The sequence below is a fragment of the Sorex araneus genome, chromosome X (assembly GCF_027595985.1).
Source record: "Sorex araneus isolate mSorAra2 chromosome X, mSorAra2.pri, whole genome shotgun sequence".
Classification (NCBI taxonomy): Eukaryota; Metazoa; Chordata; class Mammalia; order Eulipotyphla; family Soricidae; genus Sorex; species Sorex araneus.
Genome location: NC_073313.1, coordinates 337484234 through 337510318, shown reverse-complemented (window position 1 = coordinate 337510318; position 26085 = coordinate 337484234). Strand labels below are relative to the sequence as shown.

Below are 26085 nucleotides of genomic sequence, written 5' to 3'. Positions count from 1 at the left end.
TCTGCATGGACCCGGACACAGCTCCTAAGCACACATGTGTGTGAGGTTCTAAGGTGGGGGGTCGACTCCAACTCAGGATCAGGAGTTTGTGCTCCTGCGCCTCACCCCTCCTTCTGCTTCTCTCTCTCTCTCTCTCTCTGCAGGACGGGGTTCAAGTGACTGAAAGTGGGAAGTTTCACATCAGCCCCGAGGGCTACTTGACCATCCACGATGTGGGCACGGCAGATGCTGGCCGCTATGAGTGTGTGGCCAGGAACACCATTGGGCAAGCTTCAGTCAGCATGGTGCTCAGCGTGAATGGTGAGACATCACAATAAGTGCTCCAGAGAACATGGTGATGGATGGGGTGGGGGGAGCAGCGCAGCGGGAGGGTCACCTGCGTCCCCTCAGCCCAGGCTCTGATGGGTCCTATGAGAGATCGTGCACCCTCACGGCAGGACGGGACTGGGACTCAGGTGCAAGGTGGGAGCAGGCTAGGGGCTGCTACCTGGGCGGGCAGTCCTCCGGGGCTGCATCAGGCTAGGCAGGCTTCCCAGCTGCCTCCTCTGCTGTGCTGAGACCACAAGCCACTGTGGTCTGTTCACCCAGCAGAGCTCTCCACCCATGGGTGATCTCCTGGTTTCGTGGTCACCCCAACCCTTCCAGTCTGACAACGTGTAATTTACAGCCATTTGACGGATGTGCAGATGCCGTCCACGCTGTCACGAGCCCGTTGTCTCTCTGTTCCGGGCTTGGCATCACACATTCCTGGGGTGAGCTAAGTTCCGGGTGCCTTTAGTGTCAGCCTCCAAGTACCCTCCATCAGTCCTCTTTCCCAGATCCTGCCTGCCAGTCCCTACTCCTGCCTGCCAGTCCCTACTCCTCCTCCGTCTTCTCAAGCCTGGGCAGGACTGAATAGCATAGGTCTCTCTGATTGTCATTGTCACCCTCCTAGCAATGCAAATGCTCCAAGGGCTCCCCAACTCTTTCCCTTTTTTTTTTTTAGCTTTATTTATTTATTTATTTATCTATTTATTTATTTTTGCTTTTTGGGTCACACCCGGCAATACACAGTGATGATCAATTATAATTAAATATTTTTTTTCTTTTTGGGTCACACCTGGCTATGCACAGGGGTTACTCCTGGCTCTGCACTCAGGAATTACTCCTGGCGGTGCTCAGGGGACCATATGGGATGCTGGGAATTGAACCCGGGTTGGCAGCGTGCAAGGCAAATGCCCTACCCGCTGTGCTATCGCTCCAGCCCCCTCTTTCCCTTTTTTTTTTTTTTGTGGCTCCAGAAGAAACCCTTCTTCATCAGGTTGTGTCTCTGTAGTCTAACCTCCACTCTAGCTGCATGCTTCCAGCTCTCCAGCGTCCCTGCACCAGCCAGAAGACGGCTCTGTGCTCCCCGACCCCCATAAAGACCCCAGCCTCACGGGCATAAATGGGGCTCTGCGCTGTTCCCCACTCCCACTCATTATAGGCAGGAAACTGCTGTGGTCTGGCGGCCACAGCCCTGCTTGTGTCTGTATTTTAACTTTTCCACAGGCAGGAACAAATTATCTTTCTCTTGACCCCAGAGCACTGAGACAGAAACAGCGTCCTGGCAGTTGGTTGCTTTGCGTTTGCTTGTTCCTTCATTTTGAGCCGTGTGTCACCCTTAGCAGGTGCTCAGGGGACCATGTGCTCAAGGACCATGCAGTGTGCTGGGGTTTAAGCCTATGTCTCCTGCATGCAAAGCACGTGGTCCAGCCCTTTGAGCTGTGTCTCTCCAACCTATCTGATCCGTTGATGTGTAGATACTACCAGAGCCAGCCTGGAGCTGTGAATACCTGCTCCATAAATGTGATCAGTAGAGAATAAATGGGGATCCATTTATTTTGTTTTGTTTGTTTTAAGGATAAATGTGAAATCAATTTATTCCCTCCCCACATATGTTGTGTATAAAATGGTTGTAATATTAAGTCGGTGAACAGTCTCATGTGAGAATAATTCAGACATACTTTTGTACTTAAGAACTAAATCAGTACTGGGGCTGGAAAGATAGTACAGTGGGTAGGGATGCTGCCATACATCTAGCTGCACTCCCCAGTTCAATCCCAGGTACCCCTGATGGTCTCTTGAGCCCTGTCAGGAAGTGATTCCTGAGAACAGAGCCAGGAGTAATCCTTGAATACTGCCAGACAAACAAATAAAAAATAACTCAGAATGGATAATGGATAATGAATCATCAGCCTCAGAAGAACAATGATTAATCAAATTCTGTGCAAATTCTGTCAGTCATAAGAGCAAACTGAAGAGGACACAGAGTGAGCCTGAGACTGAAAGTCGTTCTCTCAGGAGACTCAGAACAGGAGAAGCACATGCAGCAGAGAGGAAGGCCTTCCCCGGGGCCAACCGAGCACAGGGAGCATTTCAATACGATTGTTTTCAGCCCAGTCCAGTTCCATGGCGTATTAAAGGAGAATACACTGCTCAAGATGTTCATGCTACTTATCTGGCATGAGCAGTTTTGTAAAAGGTGGAGTTTTAATAAGGTTATTTTATTTAGCAAAGTCTAAGCATCGATAGTCAATAAAAAGAAATGAGGGGATCAGGATGGTCAATATGTTTATGTCTGCACGTATGTGTCTGCACATGTGCATGCATGTGTCTGTCGTCCATGCATGTTTGTGAGACAATGAAGGTGCCTGATCTGAAAGTTGACAGGTCAGTCATGGGGATCATGACCAGGACTGTCTGGGAAGAGGGCAGAGGGTGAAGTTCAGGGTCCCATGGATGTGTTAGCTTTGGGGAAGAACAAACAGAACTAAAACATCTCTCTGCTCTATAGCTTAGCCCCAGGCTGACTTGAGTTCATGCCTCCTACAAGGACATCAGAACTTTACGACTGCATTTTCTTCCTCTTGCATGTGTCCTTTATGGGATGGTGAGGCTGACAAGTAGGCTGTTCCCACATAGCTTGAAAGGGGTTTCTAGCGGAATTCATGGTGATCACTTAAGCTTTGGCTTGCAAAATAGAAGTTAACTTCGGAGGGAAGTCTGCCTTCAGTCTCAATGATGTAGTGTCTAGACTTTATTTTATGAGTCGCTGGTGACGCGTGTCTTCCTGTTTTCCCAGTCCCCGATGTCAGTCGCAATGGGGACCCGTTTGTAGCCACATCGATTGTTGAAGCAATTGCCACTGTTGACAGAGCTATAAACTCAACCCGGACACACCTGTTTGACAGGTACTGTGGAATGGAAGCACAATTCGGGGAGGGGGTGCGGTTATGGAATGCATGCTATTCTGGTACACCTGTTTTGGCTTGTTTCATCAGGGGGGGAAAAAAACGTTTTATTTAAAAATAACAAAAATGTGGCCTTTGACTTTGCTGGGGGTTACAAAAATAAGGACATGTATTTTCCAAGTAGAAACTGAACTATGATTCACAACCCACCCTCCTCCCAAAGTCTCCATTTATTCCTTGGTTTGTTATTTAAAAAGATTTGGCAAAAACAAAATATTTCGGAAGTTCTTAACATGTTTAGTTTGGCAATTCCGAAGTGGGTTATTTATTTATTTTTTTGGTTTTTGCATCTTAATTGAAATACGTTTGTTCTCTCTATTGACGCAATTAATTATTTGTTTTTAGTGTCTTTGTTTTTTGTTTGTTTGTTGCCTTCCACTTCGGATGAGTAAGGTACAGTACATCTCGTCCATAGATCGTAGCTACAGAAATAATTAAAAAGAAATACTTTCATTTGTGGATGCCTGTGATTTGTCCCCAGTAATTGTGTCCTTCTTCCCTTTTGCCACCTGCGTCATGGTTAGCCGTCCCCGCTCTCCAAACGACCTCCTGGCCTTGTTCCGCTATCCGAGGGACCCGTACACCGTGGAGCAGGCGCGGGCGGGAGAGATATTCGAACGGACGTTGCAGCTGATTCAGGAGCACGTGCAGCATGGCCTGATGGTGGATTTAAATGGAACGAGTCAGTATCCTGCCAGTTTGTCCCCCAGTGCCCTATATTTATGCTAATCACAGCGCTACCCCTGGGAAGCGAGCTGCCTGCGGGTCCACCCTCTGCATGGGGCAGAAAGACACGGGAGAGTCTTGGCTTAAGTGGGGCTCAGGGCACTCGGTGGTGGGCTCTGAAAAAACCGCGGGGTGTGCTAGTTGCTCTCGTCCCGAAGCTGGGACTGGTGGGGGAGACTTGGCAGATCTGTAAGTCCCAGTGACAGGTGGCCGTAAGCAGGGATGCATGGAGGGTTTCTGCAGCTGGAGGTGGCACCTGTGCGTCACAGGCAGTGCTGTGGAGACCGGCCGCTTCACTCTGGTGTGGCTCCAAAAGCAGGCATGTGTCAGGAGTGGCGGCAGTGCCACTGGGGCTGCTGCGAGGATTCCTGCTGAGGGAAGGCCCCTGGCTGGTGGCAGCTCACCTCCGTCATGCCCCCCCACGCCCACCCCCAGTGGCTGCACCAGCAGGAGCGGGCCATGAAGAGGGAGCAGCTGCTGGAAAGATTTTTTGCTGTGACATTACTTGGTGTTTTGTGTATCACGTTTCACAAGCTCGCCTTTCCCCTCAGGACCAGACACTTCCTTCAACGAAAGTGTGGGATACAAGGACCCCTGTAGGGATCACTTCTCCCCATCCTTGGGCAGAGTGATTACTGAGCCCTCCTCAGGCTTTTGTGGTCTTGGGGCTGGTTTGTGGCTGAGGGATGGAAGCTAGCAGCACATTTAGCTTCCCCCGGTGCTACCCCACCAGGTGTTACTAGTTCAGTGGGTCACCCTCTTGTGGTGGGGGGTCACTCCCACCTGGTGTGGAGGGCCTAGCCCACTGCCTGCCAGTATCACCCTGTTGCTTTTTTTTTTTTTTTTTTTTTTTTTTTTTGCTTTTTTGGGTCACACCTGGTGATGCTCAGGGTTTGCTTCTGGCTCTGCACTCAGGAATCACTCCTGGCGGTGCTCAGGGGACCCTATGGGATGCTGGGAATCAAACCCGGGTTGGCCGCATGCAAGGCAAACGCCCTACCCGCTGTACTATTGCTCCAGTCCCCCACCCTGTTGCTTTGACTTCAACTCATGGTTCAGATATTTTCATGTGTCCCGGGGAGTCTCAGTGGGCTGCTCCTGAAAGCCATCTGAGATCGCACCCCAGATGCCCACTTCAGACCTGTATTGCTGTCCGCGTACACTTTCGGAAAGTCAGACGAAGAAATCAGACGTGTCTAGTCTCCAGTCCCGCGCGGTGGCTGCATCCATTTCCTTCCTCCCTAACCAGCTGTAACGTCCAGGCTCCCTGCTTTCATCCTCCCAGTCTCTCATGCTGCACTTGAGGTCCAGTGCTTGCTCTTCTGCCAGGCCTTGGGTGAGGGGGTGCGGTTGCCACAAATGGCCTCAGGGCTCTGAGCTGCAGGGCAGGGAGGAGGAGGGCTGGAGCCTGCACAAGGGGAGGAAACCTCAGGGCCTCTGTGGGAGCCCAGGAGCTTTGAAAAATGAATGACAGTGGGGGACTCCTGAGTGGTGCTGCTGTTCTAGCAGCAGCAGCCGCCTGACACGGGTGGGGCAAGGCTGCATGAGGCTCTACCCTGGAAGATGCTGGAGGAGGAGGAGGAGGAGGAGGAGGGGGAGAGGGGGAGGAGGAGGGCCACTGACTGTGAGGCAAGCCTAGGGTTCAGCACATTTGGGACATTCATTAGAGGACAAGCCAGTGGCCAATGTGAGAGCGAGGGGACAGTGCTGGCCCGGGAGGCCAGGTAGAGGGGAGGGGTCCTGGCGGGGGTTCTGTTTGTTTATTTGAATCTGGGGGTCACTCTCAGCAGTGCTGATGGATCATGCAGTGGTGGGGCTTGAACCCAGGCCCTCTCTGCGCTCTCCCTGACCCTGTTTGGGGGCTGGGGGTGGGACTCTGAGCCTTGCACCTAGTAGGGTAGTAGGCAGGTGCCCTTCCGCCTGAGCATCTGAAGCACCGTTTCTTGTCACTCCGGGGGTGCTCTTAAGCAGGGGGCACAGGTTTAGCCTGAGCGTAAATACAGGTGAGTCCAATCAGGACGACTTGAGGAAGTTTGACTCGGGAGAGGACTGGGGTGGGAGAGTGGCCGCCTTTCCTGTGGATGCTTATGCAGGAATGCCACGACCTTTGCCTCCACTTGTCCTCACGCCCTCCTCTTCTGCACACCTCCACCACCGAGGTGTCCCTGTGGGATGCAACAAATGAAATGGTTTTCCACAAATAGCTTTTCCTTGCTGTGTTTCTGGGTTATGAAGCAGTTTAGAGTCACCCCTTGCTATTTTTTTCTTCTTTTCTTTTTCCTAATTCTCCTTTCTTCCCCTTCCTTTCTTTTCTTTTCCTTTTTCTTTTTGCTTTGTTTGCTTTTGGAGAGATGGGAGGTGGTGGGGGAGCATGCCCAGTTGATTCTCAGGAACTGTTCCTGGCTCTGTGCTCAGGAGTGATTGCCGGCAGTGCTTCGGGAACTACACTGTGGTGCTGGGGATTTGAACCAGTACCCTCTGGTTCAAATGCAGTACCCTCTGTCCTATCTCTCTGGCCTCTGTACTTTATCTTATATCTTAACATTTTGACCCAAGTGGCTTGTTTATATTTTGAGATGGTTTGGGGGCAGCCTACCTGGCAGTGGTATGGGGGGATCCTCCCAGCAATGTCCTCACAGTTTGATGCGTGGGCCCAGCAATGCAGTGCTGCTTGGGTCAGCGGGACAAGGAAGCACCAGGGCAATACCTCATAGTGCTCAGAAGACTATGCAGTGCCGGGGGTTGAACCCAGGCCCTCACACTTGGAAGGCAAGCACTCCACCCCTTTGAGCTCTCCTGCCTGGCCCTTCCATGATTTCTTTCTTTCTTTCTTTCTTTCTTTCTTTCTTTCTTTCTTTCTTTCTTTCTTTCTTTCTTTCTTTCTTTCTTTCTTTCTTTCTTTCTTTCTTTCTTTCTTTCTCTCTTTCTTTCTTTCTTTCTCTCTTTCTTCCTTTCTTCCTTCCTTCCTCCCTTTCTTTCTTTCTTCCTTTCTTTCTTTCTTTCTTTCTTTCTTTCTTTCTTTCTTTCTTTCTTTCTTTCTTTCTTTCTTTCTTTCTTTCTTTCTTTCTCTCTTTCTCTCCTTTATTTCTTTCTTTCTTTCCCTCTTTTAATTTGTTATCAGTCAATCACAGGTGGGGTACAGTTACAGAGTTATAAACTTTCATGCTTGCATTCCAGTCACACAATGATCGAGTACCCATTCTATGATTTCTTTTTGTTTTGCTTTTCATTTTAAGTTTGCTCGGGGGCCACACCTGGCAGTGCTCAGAGCTTACTTCTGGCTTTGTGCTCAGGGGTTACTCTGGGTGGTGCTTGGGGGATCATATCTGGTTCTGAGCCACGTGCAAGGCAAGCATCAGAACCCTCTGTGGGTGTGCTTGTATGTGGCCCCGCATGAGTGTAAGTGTGCTGGCGACATGCTTCTGTGAGCGAGGGCGCAAGCATGAGTGTCTGTGGGGGTTAGTGTGTATGTATGTGGGACTTTGCCCTCGAGCTATGGCTTGAGGCTGGGGGTAGGGGGCAGCTGGCTCCACTGTGGGTTGGCTTTGCCATGCCCATTCTTACCGATTTGTGGCATCATGCCCACATCTGTCCCTGCCATGCTCTCAGCTCACTGGTTCCTGCAGAAATCACGGGGAAGGATGGGGCCATCAATGGCAACCACACAGGCTCCCGGTGGTGGACTCAGCCATCCCCCCTGCTCTGTTTCAGGTTACCACTACAACGACTTAGTGTCCCCACAGTACCTGAGCCTGATCGCCAACCTCTCGGGCTGTACGGCCCACCGGCGCGTGAACAACTGCTCGGACATGTGCTTCCACCAGAAGTACCGGACCCATGACGGCACCTGCAACAACCTGCAGCACCCGATGTGGGGCGCCTCGCTCACCGCCTTCGAGCGCCTCCTCAAGTCCGTGTATGAGAACGGTTTCAACACGCCACGGGGCATCAACCCGGGCAGGCTGTACCACGGGCACCCGCTGCCCATGCCGCGCCTGGTGTCCACCACGCTCATCGGCACCGAGGCCATCACCCCCGACGAGCAGTTCACGCACATGCTGATGCAGTGGGGCCAGTTCCTGGACCACGACCTGGACTCCACCGTGGTGGCGCTGAGCCAGGCCCGCTTCTCCGACGGCCAGCACTGCAGCTCGGTGTGCAGCAACGACCCCCCCTGCTTCTCGGTGGCCATCCCCCCCAACGACCCCCGCGTCCGGAACGGGGCGCGCTGCATGTTCTTCGTGCGCTCCAGCCCCGTGTGTGGCAGCGGCATGACGTCCCTGCTCATGAACTCCGTGTACCCCCGGGAGCAGATCAACCAGCTCACCTCCTACATCGACGCGTCCAACGTCTACGGGAGCACGGAGCACGAGGCCCAGGCCATCCGCGACCTGGCCAGCCACCGCGGGCTGCTGCGGCAGGGCATCGTGCAGCGGTCGGGCAAACCCCTGCTGCCCTTCGCCACGGGGCCGCCCACGGAATGCATGCGCGACGAGAACGAGAGCCCCATCCCCTGCTTCCTGGCCGGGGACCACCGCGCCAACGAGCAGCTGGGCCTCACCAGCATGCACACGCTGTGGTTCCGGGAGCACAACCGCGTGGCCACCGAGCTGCTGGGGCTGAACCCCCACTGGGACGGCGACACCATCTACCACGAGGCGAGGAAGATCGTCGGGGCCGAGGTCCAGCACATCACCTACCAGCACTGGCTCCCCAAGGTGCTGGGGGAGGTGGGCATGAAGATGCTAGGCGAGTACCGGGGCTACGAGCCCAGCGTCAACGCCGGCATCTTCAACGCCTTCGCCACGGCCGCCTTCCGGTTCGGGCACACGCTCATCAACCCCGTGCTCTACCGCCTGGACGAGAACTTCGAGCCCATCGCCCAAGGCCACGTGCCTCTGCACAAGGCCTTCTTCTCTCCCTTTCGCATCGTCAACGAGGGTGGCATCGACCCGCTCCTGCGGGGCCTGTTCGGCGTGGCAGGGAAGATGCGCGTGCCCACGCAGCTGCTCAACACCGAGCTGACCGAGCGCCTCTTCTCCATGGCGCACACCGTGGCCTTGGACCTGGCCGCCATCAACATCCAGCGGGGCCGGGACCACGGCATCCCGCCCTACCACGACTACCGCGTCTACTGCAACCTGTCGTCCGCCCACTCCTTCGAGGACCTGAAAAACGAGATCAAAAACCCTGAGATCCGGGAGAAACTGAGACGGTGAGTATATAGCACCGCCTGGCTCTCCCCTGCCCTTCTCTCTGTCTGGTGGGATGGGAAAGAGATGGCCCCCAGTGCGTGGGCGAGACACTCTTGTTGCTAGATTTGAGTTCTCAGGCTGGGGTAGAAGGTTGGGAGATTTTTGTGCGGGGGGGGGGGGGGGGGGGAATCACAGCCACCTGGGAGATGAATTCAGGGCATGCATGAGCTTATCAGGCAGGTGAGGGTGCCAACATGGGAGACTGTGTTTGGAGTTTTAAGGGAGAGACACCAACCGCTCCTCTGGGGGCGGGAGTTCTTGACCCAGCCCACCAGCCCCAGGCTTGCAGTCTCTTCCTGAGCTCATAGCATTGACGTGCCCCAGTGGCACCGCCAACCTCCCAGACTCTGAGTGACAGACAGTTCTAGTCTATTGCAGGCAAATCTCCTTGGCCTGTGGTGGTGGCACTGTGTGAGGGGTCCTGGCATTGGAACACTAGGGCCAGGGCCCCCAGGAATCTGGGGCAGTGGAGGTGCGGGATCACTGCACTGACCATAGTTCAGCTTGGGGGCCCTTTGGTTCAGGAACAGGCCTTCGCCAATACCAGTCTCCTTCCTGACCATCACTAATGAGATGTAAACTTCTCCGGACATCCATCCATTCTTTCTCTTCCTGTTTTGCCTGCCCTTCTTTTCACGTATTTATTTTGTGTGTTAGGGTTACTTCTAGCAGAGTGTTTTGGGGACCATGCAGCACCAGGGACCAAAGTTGGCACCCTCACATACAAAGCATGCATTTGTCCTACTGAGTTATCTCCCTAACACTTTTTTTTTTTTGCTTTTTGGGTCACACCTGGCGATGCACAGGGGTTACTCCTGGCTCATGCACTCAGGAATTACTCCTGGCAGTGCTCAGGGAACCATATGGGATGCTGGGAATCGAACCCGGGTTGGCCATGTGCAAGGCAAACGCCCTACCCGCTGTGCTATTGCTCCAGCCCCTCCCTAACCCTCTTTTTTTAAAAAAAAATATTGAATCACCACGAGATGCAGTTACAAAGCTTTCATGCTTGAGTTTCTGTCACAGAATGATCCAACACCCATCCCTCCACTGGTGTACATTTTCCACCACCAATGTCCCCAGTATCCCCCCCATACCATCCCTCCCCCTGCCTCTATGACAGACAATTTCCCTCTTACTCTCTCTCTACTCTGGGGCATTATGACTTGCAATACAGATACTGAGAGGCCATCATGTTTGGTCCTTTATCTACTTTCAGGACACATCTCCCATAACCCTCTTTTATGTGCTCTTAGTACTGATTCTTTTGACTGCAGGGTCTTAACAGAAATAATCACTCATTAGAGGTTTTCCTTAACTTTCCCTTCCCTGTAGGCCTTGTAGTCATGGATTCAGCGGGCAGATTACTGTGTAGTTAGGATAGTTGCATTCAAAGGAAAGACTAGCTCAGAAGAAAACTAATACACCATTGTTCAGATGCACTTTGCTCACTTTCTGACCTCTCTCTAGTTCCCCAAGGGGAAGTGTTTTTTGTTTGCATCTCAAGTCCCTCACTTAATACTCAACTTGAGCATCTCCTTGGGCACTGACCCATTCCTTCTTAGAGGCACATGGCAGCTTATTCAGAATCAGATGCACATTTGGAATAAACAAATTTATGCTCTGCTAAGTTTAATATGATCCAGTGCTTATTTAAATCATACCATTAAATTGCTGGCATAAGCATGTCAGTACAATATACTCTTTTTTTTTTTGGTCATACTTTTTTGCTTAATTAAAACTTTTGCAAACTATCTAGTTTTTGTGATTAATTCTCCTCCTTTCATTCTTGTCCAAGCCGATACAGTTACTTCCCCAGTCATTTCTTCTATTTGCCACACGTATTTCCAAACAGTTCTCAGGAGCTGGGTGGTGTGCCAGCTACCTCTGCCAATGGGCAAGCAACTCTGGAAAGGAAAATCTATGTGGCTTCTCATACGTGGACCCCTCACTTTTCTCACCTGACCTTATCAAGAGGGGGAAGGTGAAGAGGGAGTGTGAACATAGGGGTTAAAGGATGTGGAGTTTTGGATGAGCAGCCTGTGCTCACCTCAAGGGGGCCTGAGAAAACCCTAACCCCCCAGCCTGACCTACTTTATTGACACACCATTAAAGTCCTTCCATTCCGGAACCATGGCAGGGGAGTGGGAAGGGGGCAGTGTGCTGCTGTGCACCATGAGGGTGGAATCCCTACCACATCCTTTCCTTTTCTATTGTTTTTCTGGAATGTGTGTGTGTGTGTGTGTGTGTGTGTGTGTGAGAGAGAGAGAGAGAGAGAGAGAGAGAGAGAGAGAGAGAGAGAGAGAGAGAGAGAGGGTCACTCTTAGTGGCGCTCCTGGGCCTGCGAATAGGTATCACTCCTGGCGGGCTTGTGGGACCATATGGGGTGCTGAAGATCAACCCCCGGTTGGCTGCTCATGAGACAAGTGCCTGACACACTGCACTATCTTTTGTTGTGGTCCCTGTTGTTGTTGTTGTTGTTTTTGTTACCGTTTTCTTTGCCCTCCTGCCCTTCCTCTTCTAGAAAGATCTCCAAGGATGGAGCTTAATCTGTATCTTCATCGGAAACTTGCTCCAACTGCAAGACTGTGCCATGGATCACCCTGGAGCTAGGGGAGGGAGCATACAGGGAGGGAGGAGGAACCTTGGGAGCTGGTATTTCCTTTGGGACCAGTTGGAGTGGATGCTAATGGATCCGCTCTGAGCCCCGCTCATTCCAGGAAACACAGGATGTTAAGCTCCTTCTGAGGCTATTTCTAGTCCCGCTGAAAAGTCAAAGGTTCTTGAACTTAGAGCAGGCAGATGAGCACAGTTTATCCTGCTTTGAAGGATTAAGTGATAGTTTAAATAGTAGCCCCAGCCTGCGGGACAGGCAGCTGCAATAGAGAGTTCTGTTCCGCAAAAGTCTTAGGAACTTTGGATGGAGACAGAAACCAGGTCACCATTGGTTGCATAATTGCATTCTCTGTATTAGACAGATTTAATTTGTAATCAAAGTTGTCACTCTTTATTTGCAAGCAGACATTCCTAAGGAACTGGAAACATTCATTGATGATGTCTGTTCTTGAAGATTTAAGCCTTAATCTTTTGTGCTGTTCTGCTTAGTAGTTTTTTTTTTTATAGAAAATTTATTTTGATTGATATAGAATCTCATTCTTTTGTTCTTCTTTTTAAAAAAAGAATTCTGAGCCACTTAGATTTGTTCTTCCTCCCAGTCCCCAGCTTTGGTCCTCGCTCTGAGTCTGAACCAGTTTCATTCTTTAAATGTGTGTCTTTGGCTTTATGTATAGTTTATTGTATTGTCCATATAGTTCTGAAAACAAAATTTGAAGGATGTATATTGGACATCAAGTGATGTTACCTGAGTAGTAAAAGTAAGTGAGGTTCCACTTTCTTCCTTATATTTCCTTTTCTCTCTAAAACCTTTTAATAATAAATAATTAGATGTGTAAATTAATAACTATATATGCAGATATATGAGATGCGTATATATTTAATAAATGTGCCTATAAACAATGATAATCATCTTTAAAATGTAATGGGCAGATGCCTCAGAGAAATCAAGTTGAATTCTGTTTGTAACTGTAAATATTCACTTTGTAGCTGAATATTTAAATAATACAGAGTGATGGGGGGTAAGAGGTGAGTTTCTTTTTGCTGTGCTCCCTCCGAGGTGCAGCTCCGTTCCATACATTTAAGGCTGTCCTTGGTTTCCGTAGGTTATACGGCTCCCCGCTGAACATTGACTTGTTCCCTGCCCTCATGGTGGAAGACCTGGTTCCCGGCAGCCGCCTGGGGCCCACCTTGATGTGCCTGCTGAGCGCCCAGTTCAAGCGCCTACGAGACGGGGACAGGTGAGGGCACAGGTGCACGGAAGAGAGGACAGTCATGGCCTGGACCTTCTCGGAGGTGGCAGAGAGGAGCCCTGCGCTGACTGCAGGGTCTTGGGGTCCAGACTAGGGATAAAGACCCTTGTACACCCTTATGGTACCTGGGAAGTTCCCTCATTGCTGGGACTTGCTGTTTCGAAGGTTGGGGCTGAGCCATAGCCTCATGCAAGGGCATGCTCCTGCCTCTTCACTTTGCAAGTTATTTTTGCTTCTAGAAGCCTACCAGGCAGTCACATGTTGAACCATTGTGGGCGTTTAAAGGAGTCTGAAAAGACTTTTAAATGGTGGATCTTGATCATTTAAGTGGTTTAGCGTATTAGAAAGGGGCTCCCAGTCTTGCCTCTTATAATTCAGCAGGTAACCATATTCCATGACTCTGATTTTAAAGACTTTTCTTTTTCTTGAGTGGGTGGGGGGCGGAGGGTGAGGGACAGCCACACCCATTGGTGCTCAGGAGCTATTCTGGCTCTGTGTTCAGGAAGGATCTCCTAGCGGTGCTCAGGGACCATAGGTGGTGCTGGGCTGAGGGGCACCAGGCCAGGATTAGCCAAAATGACTGCATGCAAGGGAGGTTCCTTACCTCCTGCACTATCTCTCCTGCCCCAGGTCCATGTCTCCTGAAGCTGGTTTCTAAAAGCAGCTAAGGGCTGGAGGATAGTAGAGCAGGGAAGGCAGTTTCCTTGTATGCAGCCGACCCAAGTTCAATCCCTAGCATCCCATATGGTTCACCAAGCACCACCAGGAGTAATTCCTGAGTGCAGAGCCAGGAGGAACTCCTGAGCATCGCTGGGTGTGACACAAAAAACAAAAAGAAAAAGAAAAGGAGCTAAAACTCTGATGTTTTTAGCCCAGACTTAATATTTAAAATATTTATTATTTTTTATGATAGTACCAGCGTTATTGTTTAATATTTGCTGTGCTGCAGGACCATGCCCACCACTGTAATTATTTTGTCTTATGTTTATTTAATTTTTTTTTTTTTGGTGCGGGAGCACACCCAGCAGTGCACAGGGGTTACTTCTGGAGTACTCTGCACTCAGAAATCACTCCTGGCAGGCTCAGGAAACCATATAAGATGCCGGGGATGGAACCTGGGTTGGCCACGTGCAAGGCAAACGCCCTGCTGACCACACTATCTCTCCAGATAGTATAGTTTGGTTCTTAAAGACCAACCTGAAGCATTCCCTACTAGAACCTCATGGTGCTTGTGTGGTTAGAGAACTAAGTGGGGGACTAATTTCATTCCTCTCCCTATGGCTTTTGAACCTCCATCTTTTCTTGGTCTTCTTCTCATTCTGGGGAAATACAGGTTGTGGTATGAAAACCCGGGGGTGTTCTCCCCCGCCCAGTTAACACAGATCAAGCAGGCGTCCCTGGCCAGGATCCTGTGTGACAATTCTGATAACATCACACGCGTGCAAAAAGACGTGTTCAGAGTGGCCGAATTCCCACATGGATACAGCAGCTGTGACGAGATTCCCAGAGTGGACCTGCGGGTGTGGCAGGACTGCTGTGAAGGTGCGTCTCAGACCTCATGCTCACCTCCAGTGCTCTGCTGACTCGGCTCCTCCTTCCTGCAGTCCTTGCCCCAGCTTCTCTCTCTCAGTGACTTGTCCCCATGACTCAGCTTCTCCCTCACGGGGATTTGTTTTCCTGCCTCATCTTCTTCCTCACTGTGATTTTCTTGACGAAGCTTCTTCCTCACATGATTTGCCCTCCAGATTCGGCTTCTCCCTCACTGTGGTTTGCTCCCTTGCTCACTGCCTGTTTGAATGTTCAGTGTGTGCTAAGGCACTTGCAAGTATACTCGTGAGTGTAGAAACCAAGTATTTAGGTATGGGGACTTATGAAATTATGAGATATCTGCCTGAGTAAATGATAGAACCTAAAAAAAAATTTGAGTTGTGGTTTTGAAGAATTTGTAATGAAACAGGGTAGTATTTAATATGATAGCTAAAATACTGAGTAAATAGAAAATAGGGCCAGAGAAATTTCCTAGTAATCTTAGACACCAGTTAGAACTGTGGCACCACATATGGTCCCTCAAACACTGCCAGGATTCTCTCCTGAGCCCAGAGCCAGCAGTAGACCCTGAGCACTGCCAGGTGTGGCTCCCCTACCCCGTCTCCCCAAAGAAAAAACCATACAGTAATAAGGCATGCTTCTAATTTTTCTTTGAAACTTGACTTATAGGACCAGGGAAATAGCTCAGAGTTCCTTCCTGGCACTGTGAACCTACCTCTTACCTCACCCCCAGTACTACTGGAGATGGTGCTGGTGGTCCCTGAGGATTGTTGCTGGTGGCCCTCAAACAGTCATATATGAGCACTGAACCCCCAAGTCCACACTGCCAAGCCATGTGTTGACCCACAGGTTTGTTAGCATTACTGGAGAGAGTCTCTCGAAAAATAGAACATTGCATTTACCTAAGAATGTGTTATTTGTGGGTCAGCCTATATGTTGATATTCACAAATTTAAAAATGAAAAACAAACTTATCACACATCAAATTAGTCCCTTTCCCCATCAGTGGTGCAAGGCTGGGGTCTCACCTACACACCCTCAATATAAGTGCCGGCCAGTAGTTCCACTGTTTAGATGTGGGGCTGAGACTCCTGATTAGTGCTCACAGAGCTTTAGTTGTGGGTTTGCACACGCCTGTCTGTGGTGCGGCTGTCTGTGGTATCACCTGGGGGGCAGACAGCAGAGCTGCGAGATGGCACTCATACATGTGGGTTGTCCCGGGACAGTGCTCGCAGTCTCCCGCTGCAAGGCTCACCCACCGAGCCATCTCATGGCTACCTCAAATTTGGATTTTAAGAAACAATTCTCCCTTGGGGCAATAGTACAGTGGTTAAGGAGTTTGCTTGGCACGTAGCTGACCCAGGTTTGATCCTCAATATCACATAGGATCCCTGAGCACAGAGCCAGGAGTAAGCCCAGAGAGCAGTGGGTTTGGCCCCCAAAGCAAAAAAACAAAGAAAAATATTGACACTCTGTGCTCAAAATCTAACAGCTTCTCTAACGTAGTGCCCTATGTTGCTAGATGTTCTCAGGCCGGAGCTGTTGTTGAGAGCAGGCGTGGGAAGCTCTAGGAATGTAGGGAGGGCTCAAGGGTCTTTTGCACCTGCTCACCTGCTCCCGTCTTTGCTCTCTGGCGCCTGCTTTGTGTCCCTCAAGTCTGCGCATGATTGACCTCGATGTTCTTTTGCTCATTTGCATCTAACTTGGGCTCTGTTCAGACTGATTTCCTAGAAACCTACGCAATATTAGAACTGGGGGATTGTCTTGGCTCCAGTGTGGGGAGTCTGCTCTGCTGGGTGAGGGACATCAGGTCCATCCGACCCCACGCCAGCCCTCGGTGCCCTGCGGGGCTGATGGTCACCAGAAGAGCAGACACAGGTTTTCTCTTCCAGCCCTGGAGCAACCATTCAGACCAGGCTGTTCTCCCCGGCAATTAATTTAGCCTAGTTGTTGTTTTCATTTGTGAGTACTGAAAGATGATGTGTTACAGCTGGCTTTAATGATTTCTTTTGCTTGTAGAAATGAATATGTGAATTCTGATCTTTGTCTTTTTGCTTCCTTTGACTATGCTTCTTCCCCTTTTCTTGGTGTATATATTTATATAGAGAACATATAAGATAAAAAAAACAGTAAGTGCTTATTTTATATCCTAAGTATGAGGTGTGATATTCTAGGAGCATTCACATAAAAATTGCAGTTGTTCTAACTACAGAACCACTTTCTCAAAGCTCTTGCTTTCTCTTACTAACATCAACTAGAAACATGTATTGTGTTTGTGTGCTTTAAGTTTTTTAAAAATATTCTCTTAGGTTCATCCAGATCAAGATACTTTTGCACACGTAAGGTCCAGAATTTGTATCTTAGGCTTACATTAAATTATTCTCTTTTAATCATTGTGGAAAACCAGTTCTTCTCAGATACAAAAGCGTCCTTTCTGATACCTTTCGCAGATTCCCTTTAGCTGCTTAAAAAATAGAAGCGAAATTCTGAAATAGTCTGAAGTTCCCTATTCTTTTGCCCAAACACTCCAAAGTCCTCAAACACTTCATCTTGAAGCAGCCTTGACCTCCCTCTCCTGTTGCCAGACTCTCTTGTAGTGTTCGAACCATGGAGAAATATTCTGGAAGAGATTTCTGACATCTTTCTTCAAGATACTCTTCCTCTTAAAATAGTACGCAGAGATTGCCTAAACTGACAAAACTTAAAAGAATGTTTTCATTTTATCCCCGAAAGCCACATCAAAAACAGAGAAGGGAAAAGAGAGAGAGAGAGAGAGAGAGAGAGAGAGAGAGAGAGAGAGAGAGAGAGAGGGAGGGAGGGAGGGAGGGAGAGAGAGAGAGAGAGAGAGAGAGAAGGGCCATTTGACAGGCCCAGATGTCAGTTGCTATTTACTTTTTGATTCAACATTTTAAAAGATTTTTTTCAAGCAAGCTTCCTTGGGCTTAACCATTTTAGCACATTTTAACAGTCCAGGTATGAAACCTGCACACAAAAGAAACCTAAGAAGGAAATGCTGGGTAGTTACAGTCACTTTTGTTTTACTCAAAATCTTGGCATTCCAAGTTCCAGTGTTTGGTGATGATTGATGAGTCAAAGGGAAGAATATACAAATATACAAATACACAAGTGCCTGTGCGTACACAGACACTCAAATCAGGCACATATTCAGCTTGGAAGTCATTGTAGTAATCACTGAAATAATCCAAAGATTTCATGTAGTTCCACTCAGATCTATTATTAGCATGTTGCATTCTATTTTTAGATGTGTGGGTATAATAGGCACATGTGTTTATGTGTGTGTGTCTCACATGTGAAGAGTTATATTTCAAATTGAGGAATTTGACAACATCATGCCACTTGGCTCCTAAATGATTTTCTTAAGCGCATGTGATCAAAAAATGGAAAGGTGTCACATAGAAAAAGTTTCCAAGCTTATCTCCATGTGTTCTTAGTTCCAGCACTGTCTTTGTGTCATTCCATATCCTAATGCCCGGGGCCAGGTTCACATCCCATCTCTTCTGCTGGGCTGCATTTCCTTTGTCTGTCTGCCTCGCCTTCACGTTTGTAGAACCTTCCTCAGCTGCCTAGGCTGTCTGATTTTGTCCGATTTGGTCAGGTCCTGTGCTGGGAGCACTGACTCTGAGTCAGCGCACTAGTGTCCTTCTAGTGTCCATCAAGAGACCAGGATGCCGCATGTCCTGTTACTCATGGCACTGGCCAGGATTACACGGCTAGAATGCCAAGTCCCTATTGGTCGAGAAAGAAAGACTGAAAATCTGTGATCTCTGAGCAGCTTCCCTCTGTCTCAGGCATTCCTGGAAAGCCCTGGGCTGCTGTTTCTTAAGTAGCACCAGGCCTCTGTGGTGGAGATCAGCTTTGAAATGCCGTGTGTCTTCTGCTGGTTGTAAAGCGTCCAGTGCTTTGTGGGTCCAGGGTTTGCATTGTGAACATATCAGACTGAATTGTCATCCACACCCAGACCGGAGACTTGTACTGGGTCCCCGAATTCCTGCCCACAGCTAATAAAACAAGGCAGCAAGGAGATAGGGCAGCCTCCCAAGCCAGCTCAGCTCTGGGGATCGCCAAGCTAATGATCGCCTGCTGATGTCAGAGCTGCGTTGAATGCTGGTTGGCAGCAGGGGTGTCGGGGGGTGTTAGGAGAGCCCCGAGATGTAAGTCGTGCATGTGGAGCTGGGTGAATGGCCTCCGGAGCTATTGGAGAAACTGCTGCCGTCTGTTCTGCGACACTGCGTGGACAGAATCCCGTGAGAAGCACGGAGGTTAGAACAGACGCTGGAGTCAGCTGCAGAAAGAAAGGGATTGTGTGTGGGGGTTGTCCTGTGGGCAGAGGTGGGTCTTCCGTCTTGCTTGCTAAGAACACTCGCTGCTGCACGTTCTGGGTCCAGCTGGTCCTGAGAAATCTGCACCAGAAAGTGGCTTCAGCCCTTTCCTGGGGGCGGAGAGTGAGCACAGCTGCTTGCTTCTGTTTATTCTCGGTGGCTTTGCTCTTCTTATGGGATCCGTCCCCTGAGGCTCTGAGTCTTCGAGGGACTGGACATGGGCCTTTCCCAGACGGCCTCCCCCTGGGCAGTGAGGCCGGAGTGCAGCGTGGAACCGATCTCCTAGGGTGTGGGATGACAAGGGCCGGGGAGATCCCAGCACCCAGGGGCCACCCCACTCTGCATGGGGGTCTGTTGATGGGACGCAGGGAGCTCTCTGCGTGTCAGGTGCCCCAGCTGGAGAAGGTGACAGGCTCCTGACCTAAGTGGTGGCAGGTTCCCACAAAGGGATTCAAAATCAGGTGGTGCATGTGCAGAAGGAAACCCGGAGGAAGGTTCTGAGGGTGTGTGCCATCAGGAAGTGGACATGGGGTCTGGGGTGTTCATGGTACAGGGCACGGGGTCAGGGGACAACTCAGGGTTGGCTTGAGGACCGGGAGGGCTGAATGTAGGGACTATCCAAGTGGCCCTCTGGGCCACTGCTGACATAAAGCATTAATCACATTGGTGCCCCAGGTGACTTGCAGAGACCCTGGATCTTTTCCTTGCTGGGCTCCACTTCTCTGACTTCTCATTTCTAACTTGTCCACAGACTGTAGGACCAGGGGACAGTTCAATGCGTTCTCCTATCACTTTCGAGGCAGGCGGTCCCTGGAATTCAGCTATCAGGAGGACATGCCTGACAAGCATGCAAGGTCCGAGGCGGTGATGAGTCCAGCTGCCACCGGGTAAGGCTGGGTTCCCCCCCAAAAAGGCTCTGACCCAGGGGCAGGACTTCTATCTTTATTCCCTCAAGAGGGCACAGCCCTGGGCTGCCCTCGGTCCCTGTCCATGATGCAGCTGTCACCTGCCGAGGGAGCTGTTCTGAGTTACATTTGCCTTTTCTTTTCTCCCCTTCCGCAGTGCTGGGAAACTCAATAAGTATCTCAGCAACACCACGTCTGCCTTTTCTGAGCACCCCCAAGTACCGGGGACCAATGACTTCAAGGAATTTATTCTGGATATGCAAAAGACCATCACAGACCTCAGGAAACAGGTAAGGCCTGTTAGAGCCTCCCATGAATCTCAGCGTAATACTGGAACCCCAAGGGCACTTTTTGAGCCAGCGTCCTAGCCCCACTTTCTCAGGCATCTTCATTTCTCCTGAGGTGGAAACTGTAAATCCTGCCACAGTGCTCAGGGCCAGGCTTCCAGGAAGGGTCCTTCCAGCCTGCTTTGCTCTTTGGCTTGGCACAAAATTTGACTGGTCCACTTTAGCTGTCCTTGGATTTCCTAGCAACAGGGGACACAGCACTGGTGTGAGGGCACACTTGATGAGGTCCCAGTTATCCCTAGAGGATGTTGGCAAGCATCCGTGAGATCCTAGAGTACAAATGAACTCAGAGTTTGGGAAATGGTGACCTACAACCTCGGGGTCAGATTGTTCCGCAGCTGCCTCTTGAACCCTTGATTAATCCTTGTTTCCAAGAGGGCGCTGGGAGGTTGTTTTGCGGTCTGGCTTCTAAATATGAAAACCAGCACCCGAAAGTTTGACTAGTGGGAACTACAAGGATTTGGAGCTTCCTGGCGGTTCCGGGATCCTACAGGGATGCACCCAGTGGTGCTTGGGGAACCACATACCACAGTCAGCAAATGCACAAGCCCTGTGCCTTCATCCCTGTACTGTCTTCTCTGGCCCCTGAAACTCTTTGATCACAGGTCTCCATCATCAGAGTGGGCATAGAACTGTGCAGTATCTTCGTTTCGGAGAGTTTCCTCTTTAGTAACTATATTTATAGGACCCCCCCTCTCGGAGAGCCCGGCAAGCTACCGAGAGTATCGAGCCCGCGTGGCAGAGCCTGGCAAGCTACCCATGTGTATTGGATATGCCAAAAACAGTCACAATAAGTCTCTCAATGAGAGACATTACTGGTACCCGCTCGATGAGCAATGGGATGACAGTGACGGTGATTTATAGGACCTGCCCTTCTGCTCTCAGAGGAGGTGGCAGCACTCAGACCCAAGCCTGATTTGGGACTTTGTGGTCAATAGCTCTCTCCTCTTTTGATGAGTGAATGTGAACGTCCAGAAAAGTTGATGGGAAGTAAACAAACTGTTCCTGGAAAGGCATCCCGGCGGGAGACACAGATGCCATGCTAGAGTCCAGTTCCTTTTCTGAAGTGACGTGGGCATGCATTTGCTTGGCTGCAGATTAAGAAACTTGAATCTCGGCTCAGCACCTCTGAGTGCCCCGACTTGGACGGTGAGTCGCATGCCGATGGAGCCACGTGGAAGACAGACCCATGCACTGCCTGTGAATGCCACGTGAGTGAGGGGTCTGGCTCCCAAGAGTCTGGTGCTTGCCCTCAGCAGAGGTCCCTGAGCCCACAGACCCTGGCTCCCCTGCAGAGCTGTCTCTCTGCCCCTAGAGGCCTGTGCAGCACTGCCTGTAGGTAACCGTGGGGCTTTTGCACCTATGAGGAAGGAGTGTCAGGCTGAGAGTGTGGGTGGGTGGCCAGTCTGGCTGCAGCCTGATCTGGGTAGGACCCTCAGAACTGGGCATTTGGGAGATGGGATGGAGAAGGAAGTGTGGAGTCGCTGGTGTCATGAGGGACGCCAGATGAGGAGAGGGTTTGGCAGTTCCTCGTGGCCACCTCGTTTTGGTAGGAGTAAGCGAATCAAGAGCAGCCACTTCCCCTCCAGTTTCTGTCCAGTCTGTGTGTCCCCTGCCCGTACACCATTGTCATCATCCCAGATGTTCAGGAATGTATTGGGAGGCTTCTGGGTCCTGGGGTCCACGCATGGGAAGGATGACTGGAAGAGGGTGTGGTGAAGGGCAGGAGTGGCAGCCTCTGGAAGACACCTCTGGGTGTCTGTGGCTGTGACTCATCCAGAGAATCCCTCCTTCATTGCACAGCCCACCGGGGAGTCAGGAGGTTGCTGGGGGCGTCGCTAGGAGGCAGCATGGCTGTCCCGAGCCCTATAGGTCTGACAGCTCTCTCCTCCAGAATGGACACATTACCTGCTTTGTGGAAGCTTGCCAGCCCGCCGCCTGTGCAGAGCCCGTGAAGCTGGAGGGAGCGTGTTGTCCAGTCTGTTTGAAGTCCAGTCCAGAAGAGAAACCATAGGCCCAGCAGAGTTCCTCAGAGCGTCTCCACTATGTCATCTCAGATCAGATGGCCGGTACGGGGGCTGTGATGCAGGAACCACCAGGAGCTGGACATTGCTTGGCCCACGGTGGCCAAGGCTGTTTCGGAACAGAGTGCAGGAGGCTCAAGACAGGAGGTGACCGCGGCGGAGTAGATCCACGAGCAGAAAGACAGACACGTGTCCTAACGTCATGTTAATTTCTCAGGTCTTATTTAATTTTTTTTCTAATGAAAAATTGGTGCTACAATTAAATTGCACAATTGTGTCATTTAGGCTCCTAAATTGATTTCACAGACAGTCACGTTTTCTCCCCACTAGAAGTTCGGCTGGGTTCCGAGGAGCAGGTGCTTGCAGGCAGGGTCCCCACGGGTGGGGCTGCTGGAGGGAGCCTCCTGACGGAGGTGCGCCACATTTCAAAAGAAGCCAGTGTTGAGCACATGAGCTGCATCTCTTCCGGCATTGCGGTGGCAGTCTCAGCAGTAAGCAGAGGCACGTATCCCTCCGCATCATAGAGATGCTCCCTCTGCTTCTGTGCAGTCAGCCACAAGAGCAGACATCCCAAGGAAAGTCGTGTGCATTTTCATGATGGGGAGATGATTAAGCCACACTTAGAAGCTGGTTTGCTGCCTTGTATAACCTGCATGCTTACCTGTCTAGCTGGGGACCAAATGTGAAAACCCTCCATGTCTTCTTGAACAACACCTACTGAACCTCTGTCCACATTGACCACCTCGTCCACAGCCAGCTCTCCGCTTCCTGCCCCCCACATCCCCTGCACCAAGCTCTGCTTCTAACCAGAGAACAAGGAGGACTCACACTGAGTCCTCGAGGGGTTGGGGAATGTGAATGCTGGGAACTTTCTAACTTCAGGTTGTATGAATGTGTTAAAGGAAAAATAAAAATAGCCCTATACCTCATACGTAGTTTTTAATGCATGCTGTTTGATGAAGTCTTGCCCATGATGTAGGTGTTAGGTATGGCAGTCAAACCATTTCCACCATGCAAAAATAGTTCTTCTAGGATACAGTGAAAAGCAACGCTCATACCTCAAGCTCTCTCTTTTGCAATTGGCCCACAGCCTCCCATGTTTTGTTCAAAGTAGAAAGGGGGTCTGTATTATGAGACACGTTGCCCTGAATGTACAAGTTCAGGGGCAACAAATGCTTTCTGGAATGCCCACTCTGTGACTGGCATTCTTTGGGGTGCAGGAGATGTAAGACCTGTTCAGCCTGCATTCAACCCCAGGCGGATGGGGGAGGGATGGAATACCATACTGGCGGGTTCAGAACAGGTGAGGCTTGTGTCAGAGATGCACAGTTTGTATTTTATCCACCATTGGTGCCGAGGGCAGGAGAGTCTGTGGGTATAGCCTGGCAGGAAATGGGCATTTCCCAGCCTGCTTGTTAGCTCAGCATGACTGTCCCCAGGCTGGGATCTCCCGGGCTCATGCACGAGGCAGCTACATCTGTAGACTAGAGATCATGTTCTAGCACTGGAAGTATTTAACCATGGTTGGCTTGACTTTTTTTTATCGTCTTCTTCCTAAACAAACAAAAATGACAGAGATTTCATGGGGTGGTAGGACATCTTTTGTTGTTATATCAAGTCAAATTGAGTTACCAGGTCTTGGAACAGATTTCTGTAAATTAGGGAATAGACAACTGGGAAAGTGGGGTGGCTGTATCCGAAGCTCAGGTAGGGAAGGTCCCACATGCTGTGGGGTTAAGGGATTTCTTGTAAGGGTTTTTAGGTCGGTGTGTGGTTCCCTTGTGGACGTGGCCTACACCAGTGGAAGAACTGGCTTGGGCAAGTGTCACAGGTCTTGTCCTCCCAATGGAAGGAGGGAGTCTGATTTGTCGTGAAATCCCTCCCTTTCTGTGGAAAAGTCTGCAGAATCGCCACAGTGTCCAAACAGTGGGCAGCCCTGGAATGCAGCTTCCTCAAGGCCACTGGCTGCTGTGAGATGAAGCAAGTGTACATATTTATTTACTTCTCTAACTGTGGCTGACAGCCAAGTGCCTCTTTTCTGTTCATTGTAATCCGTACATTACCAAAGAAAGGTTTGCACTATATAATGATGCTTTTCAAGTCAAATAAATGGTTCACCTTTTCAAACGGAGAATGGTTTCCAAAAGTTCTTTTTTTTCCCTCCCCCTGCGCCAAGCCCCAAGTCTGTAAACCCTGTTCCCCAGGTGAGGGCCAACCCTTCATAGCAAAAGGAACAGTTCCTAAGAGAGCCCTAGAGTGGCTGGGGTCAACCAAGTATTTTGAGCTGAAAAATACGAGGAAGGAATAAAGACAAGGAAGGTTAATTTGGATGTATCAACTCCATCAAAGTAAGCCGGTGCTCTCACAAGTGCCAGAGCTTGCTTTGTTGTCGGGATTTTGAGCAGGTGCAAGATGAGTTCCCAGGAACCACTCGTAGATCCAGGCCTTCTGGAACATTCTGTATGAGAGGCTCATGCTGGCTAGAGGGAAACGGTGCAGAGGTGCCTGTTCCACTGAGGTATGAAGGATGGGACTCCAGTTTCCCATGAGCAGGGGCCCAGAGAAGTGGGCTTTCCTGGCTGTGACCGGAAAAATCAGGCTATGGAGACCAACAGCCCATCTTTCATTTTGTTTTTGTTTTGTGTCTGGGTCACAACCCTGCCAGTGCTTGGGGGCTACTCCTGCTGCAATGCTTGGGGTCATTCCCAGTTGTGCTGGGTGTCCATTCAGTGTCAGTTTCAAACCCAGGCTTCTCACCCGTCATATACGTGCTCCAGCCCCTTTTGCCCTACCCCTGGCCTAAGGATGCTCTTCTGAAGGGCACCAGGAAGGATGTGACCGTGTGTTTCCAGGCCTGGGCAGAAGTCATCACTGTTCATCTTAGTGTGGGGAGAAAGTTCAAGGACCTGAGGGAAATTGCATCTGGAGTTAATTTTAGTTGCCTCGTTGTTTCAGTCTCTACAGTGAGATGACTGAGCTGCTTTCAGAGCATCGTATTAGAGGAATCGATGACTCTCCAATCCCCGCCCATACAGCAGCCATGGACTTCTTTGCAAGGGAGGTGAAAAAAAGATACTTTACAATCTTCCAGGATGTCTTGCTTTAAGATGCCCGTGGCTGGCTTTTCTTCCTGTGACAGTGGTAGTGTTCTGCATTTGGTGTCTGGCGAACAGGACTGTTCCACTTCAGTTCAAGCGTGGTTCGATGGAGCTTGGCTGCTCCCTGGACAGGGTTCGGGCCAGCTGACACTAGGCTTTGGACCTGAGTGGGACCTGCCCTGCTTCCCAAAGTTTCCCTCTCCCCGTGCTTGTCCCAGCCTTGCTTACACGGTGTCACCTCCCCAAGGACTGCTTGGGACGGACTCGATGGTCCATAGGTACAAAGAGTTGGGTTCACGCTCACCATCTAATGGACTTCCAATCCCTCAGTCAGCAACAGTCAGACAGGAAATCAGGGCCGTATACTAGTTTTAATGGAAAGGGAATGGGTAATATAAAACTGCCTGGAATTAGGAGCAGGGAGATCATGCCAAGGACTGCAGTGCATGTCTTGCATGTGCCAAGCTTTCATCTTAATTCCTGGCCCTGCAACAACCCCAGAGTATCACTGAGTACAGCCCTCACGATGCCCATGCACTGCCACTGTTATCCTGGTGACCCTCAGCACTGTTAGTCCTGAGCGGCAGCACATCACAAGGCACAGGCATAGATCCAACTCATCGACCGAATTGGTCAAGTAGGACTGAAAGTGGGCCTAGGGGCACCTGGGCTCTGCTTGAGATTAACTCCTCAAAAATAAAAATA

At 50.3% G+C, this 26085-nt stretch overlaps 1 protein-coding gene across 1 annotated transcript in view; it reads left to right on the top strand.

The window, feature by feature from the left end:
- PXDN (peroxidasin) overlaps positions 1–24382 on the top strand; it is an 88286-nt gene extending 63904 nt beyond the window's left edge. The window contains exons 14-23 of the mRNA XM_004619985.3: positions 144–300; positions 3104–3212; positions 3797–3954; positions 7710–9213; positions 12973–13107; positions 14453–14661; positions 19758–19893; positions 20069–20201; positions 21356–21469; positions 22153–24382. Of these exons, the coding sequence (XP_004620042.2) occupies positions 144–300; positions 3104–3212; positions 3797–3954; positions 7710–9213; positions 12973–13107; positions 14453–14661; positions 19758–19893; positions 20069–20201; positions 21356–21469; positions 22153–22272 (2775 nt within the window). The 3' untranslated portion in view covers positions 22273–24382. The remainder of the gene's footprint in view (positions 1–143; positions 301–3103; positions 3213–3796; positions 3955–7709; positions 9214–12972; positions 13108–14452; positions 14662–19757; positions 19894–20068; positions 20202–21355; positions 21470–22152) is intronic.
- The last annotated feature ends 1703 nt before the right edge of the window (positions 24383–26085 follow it).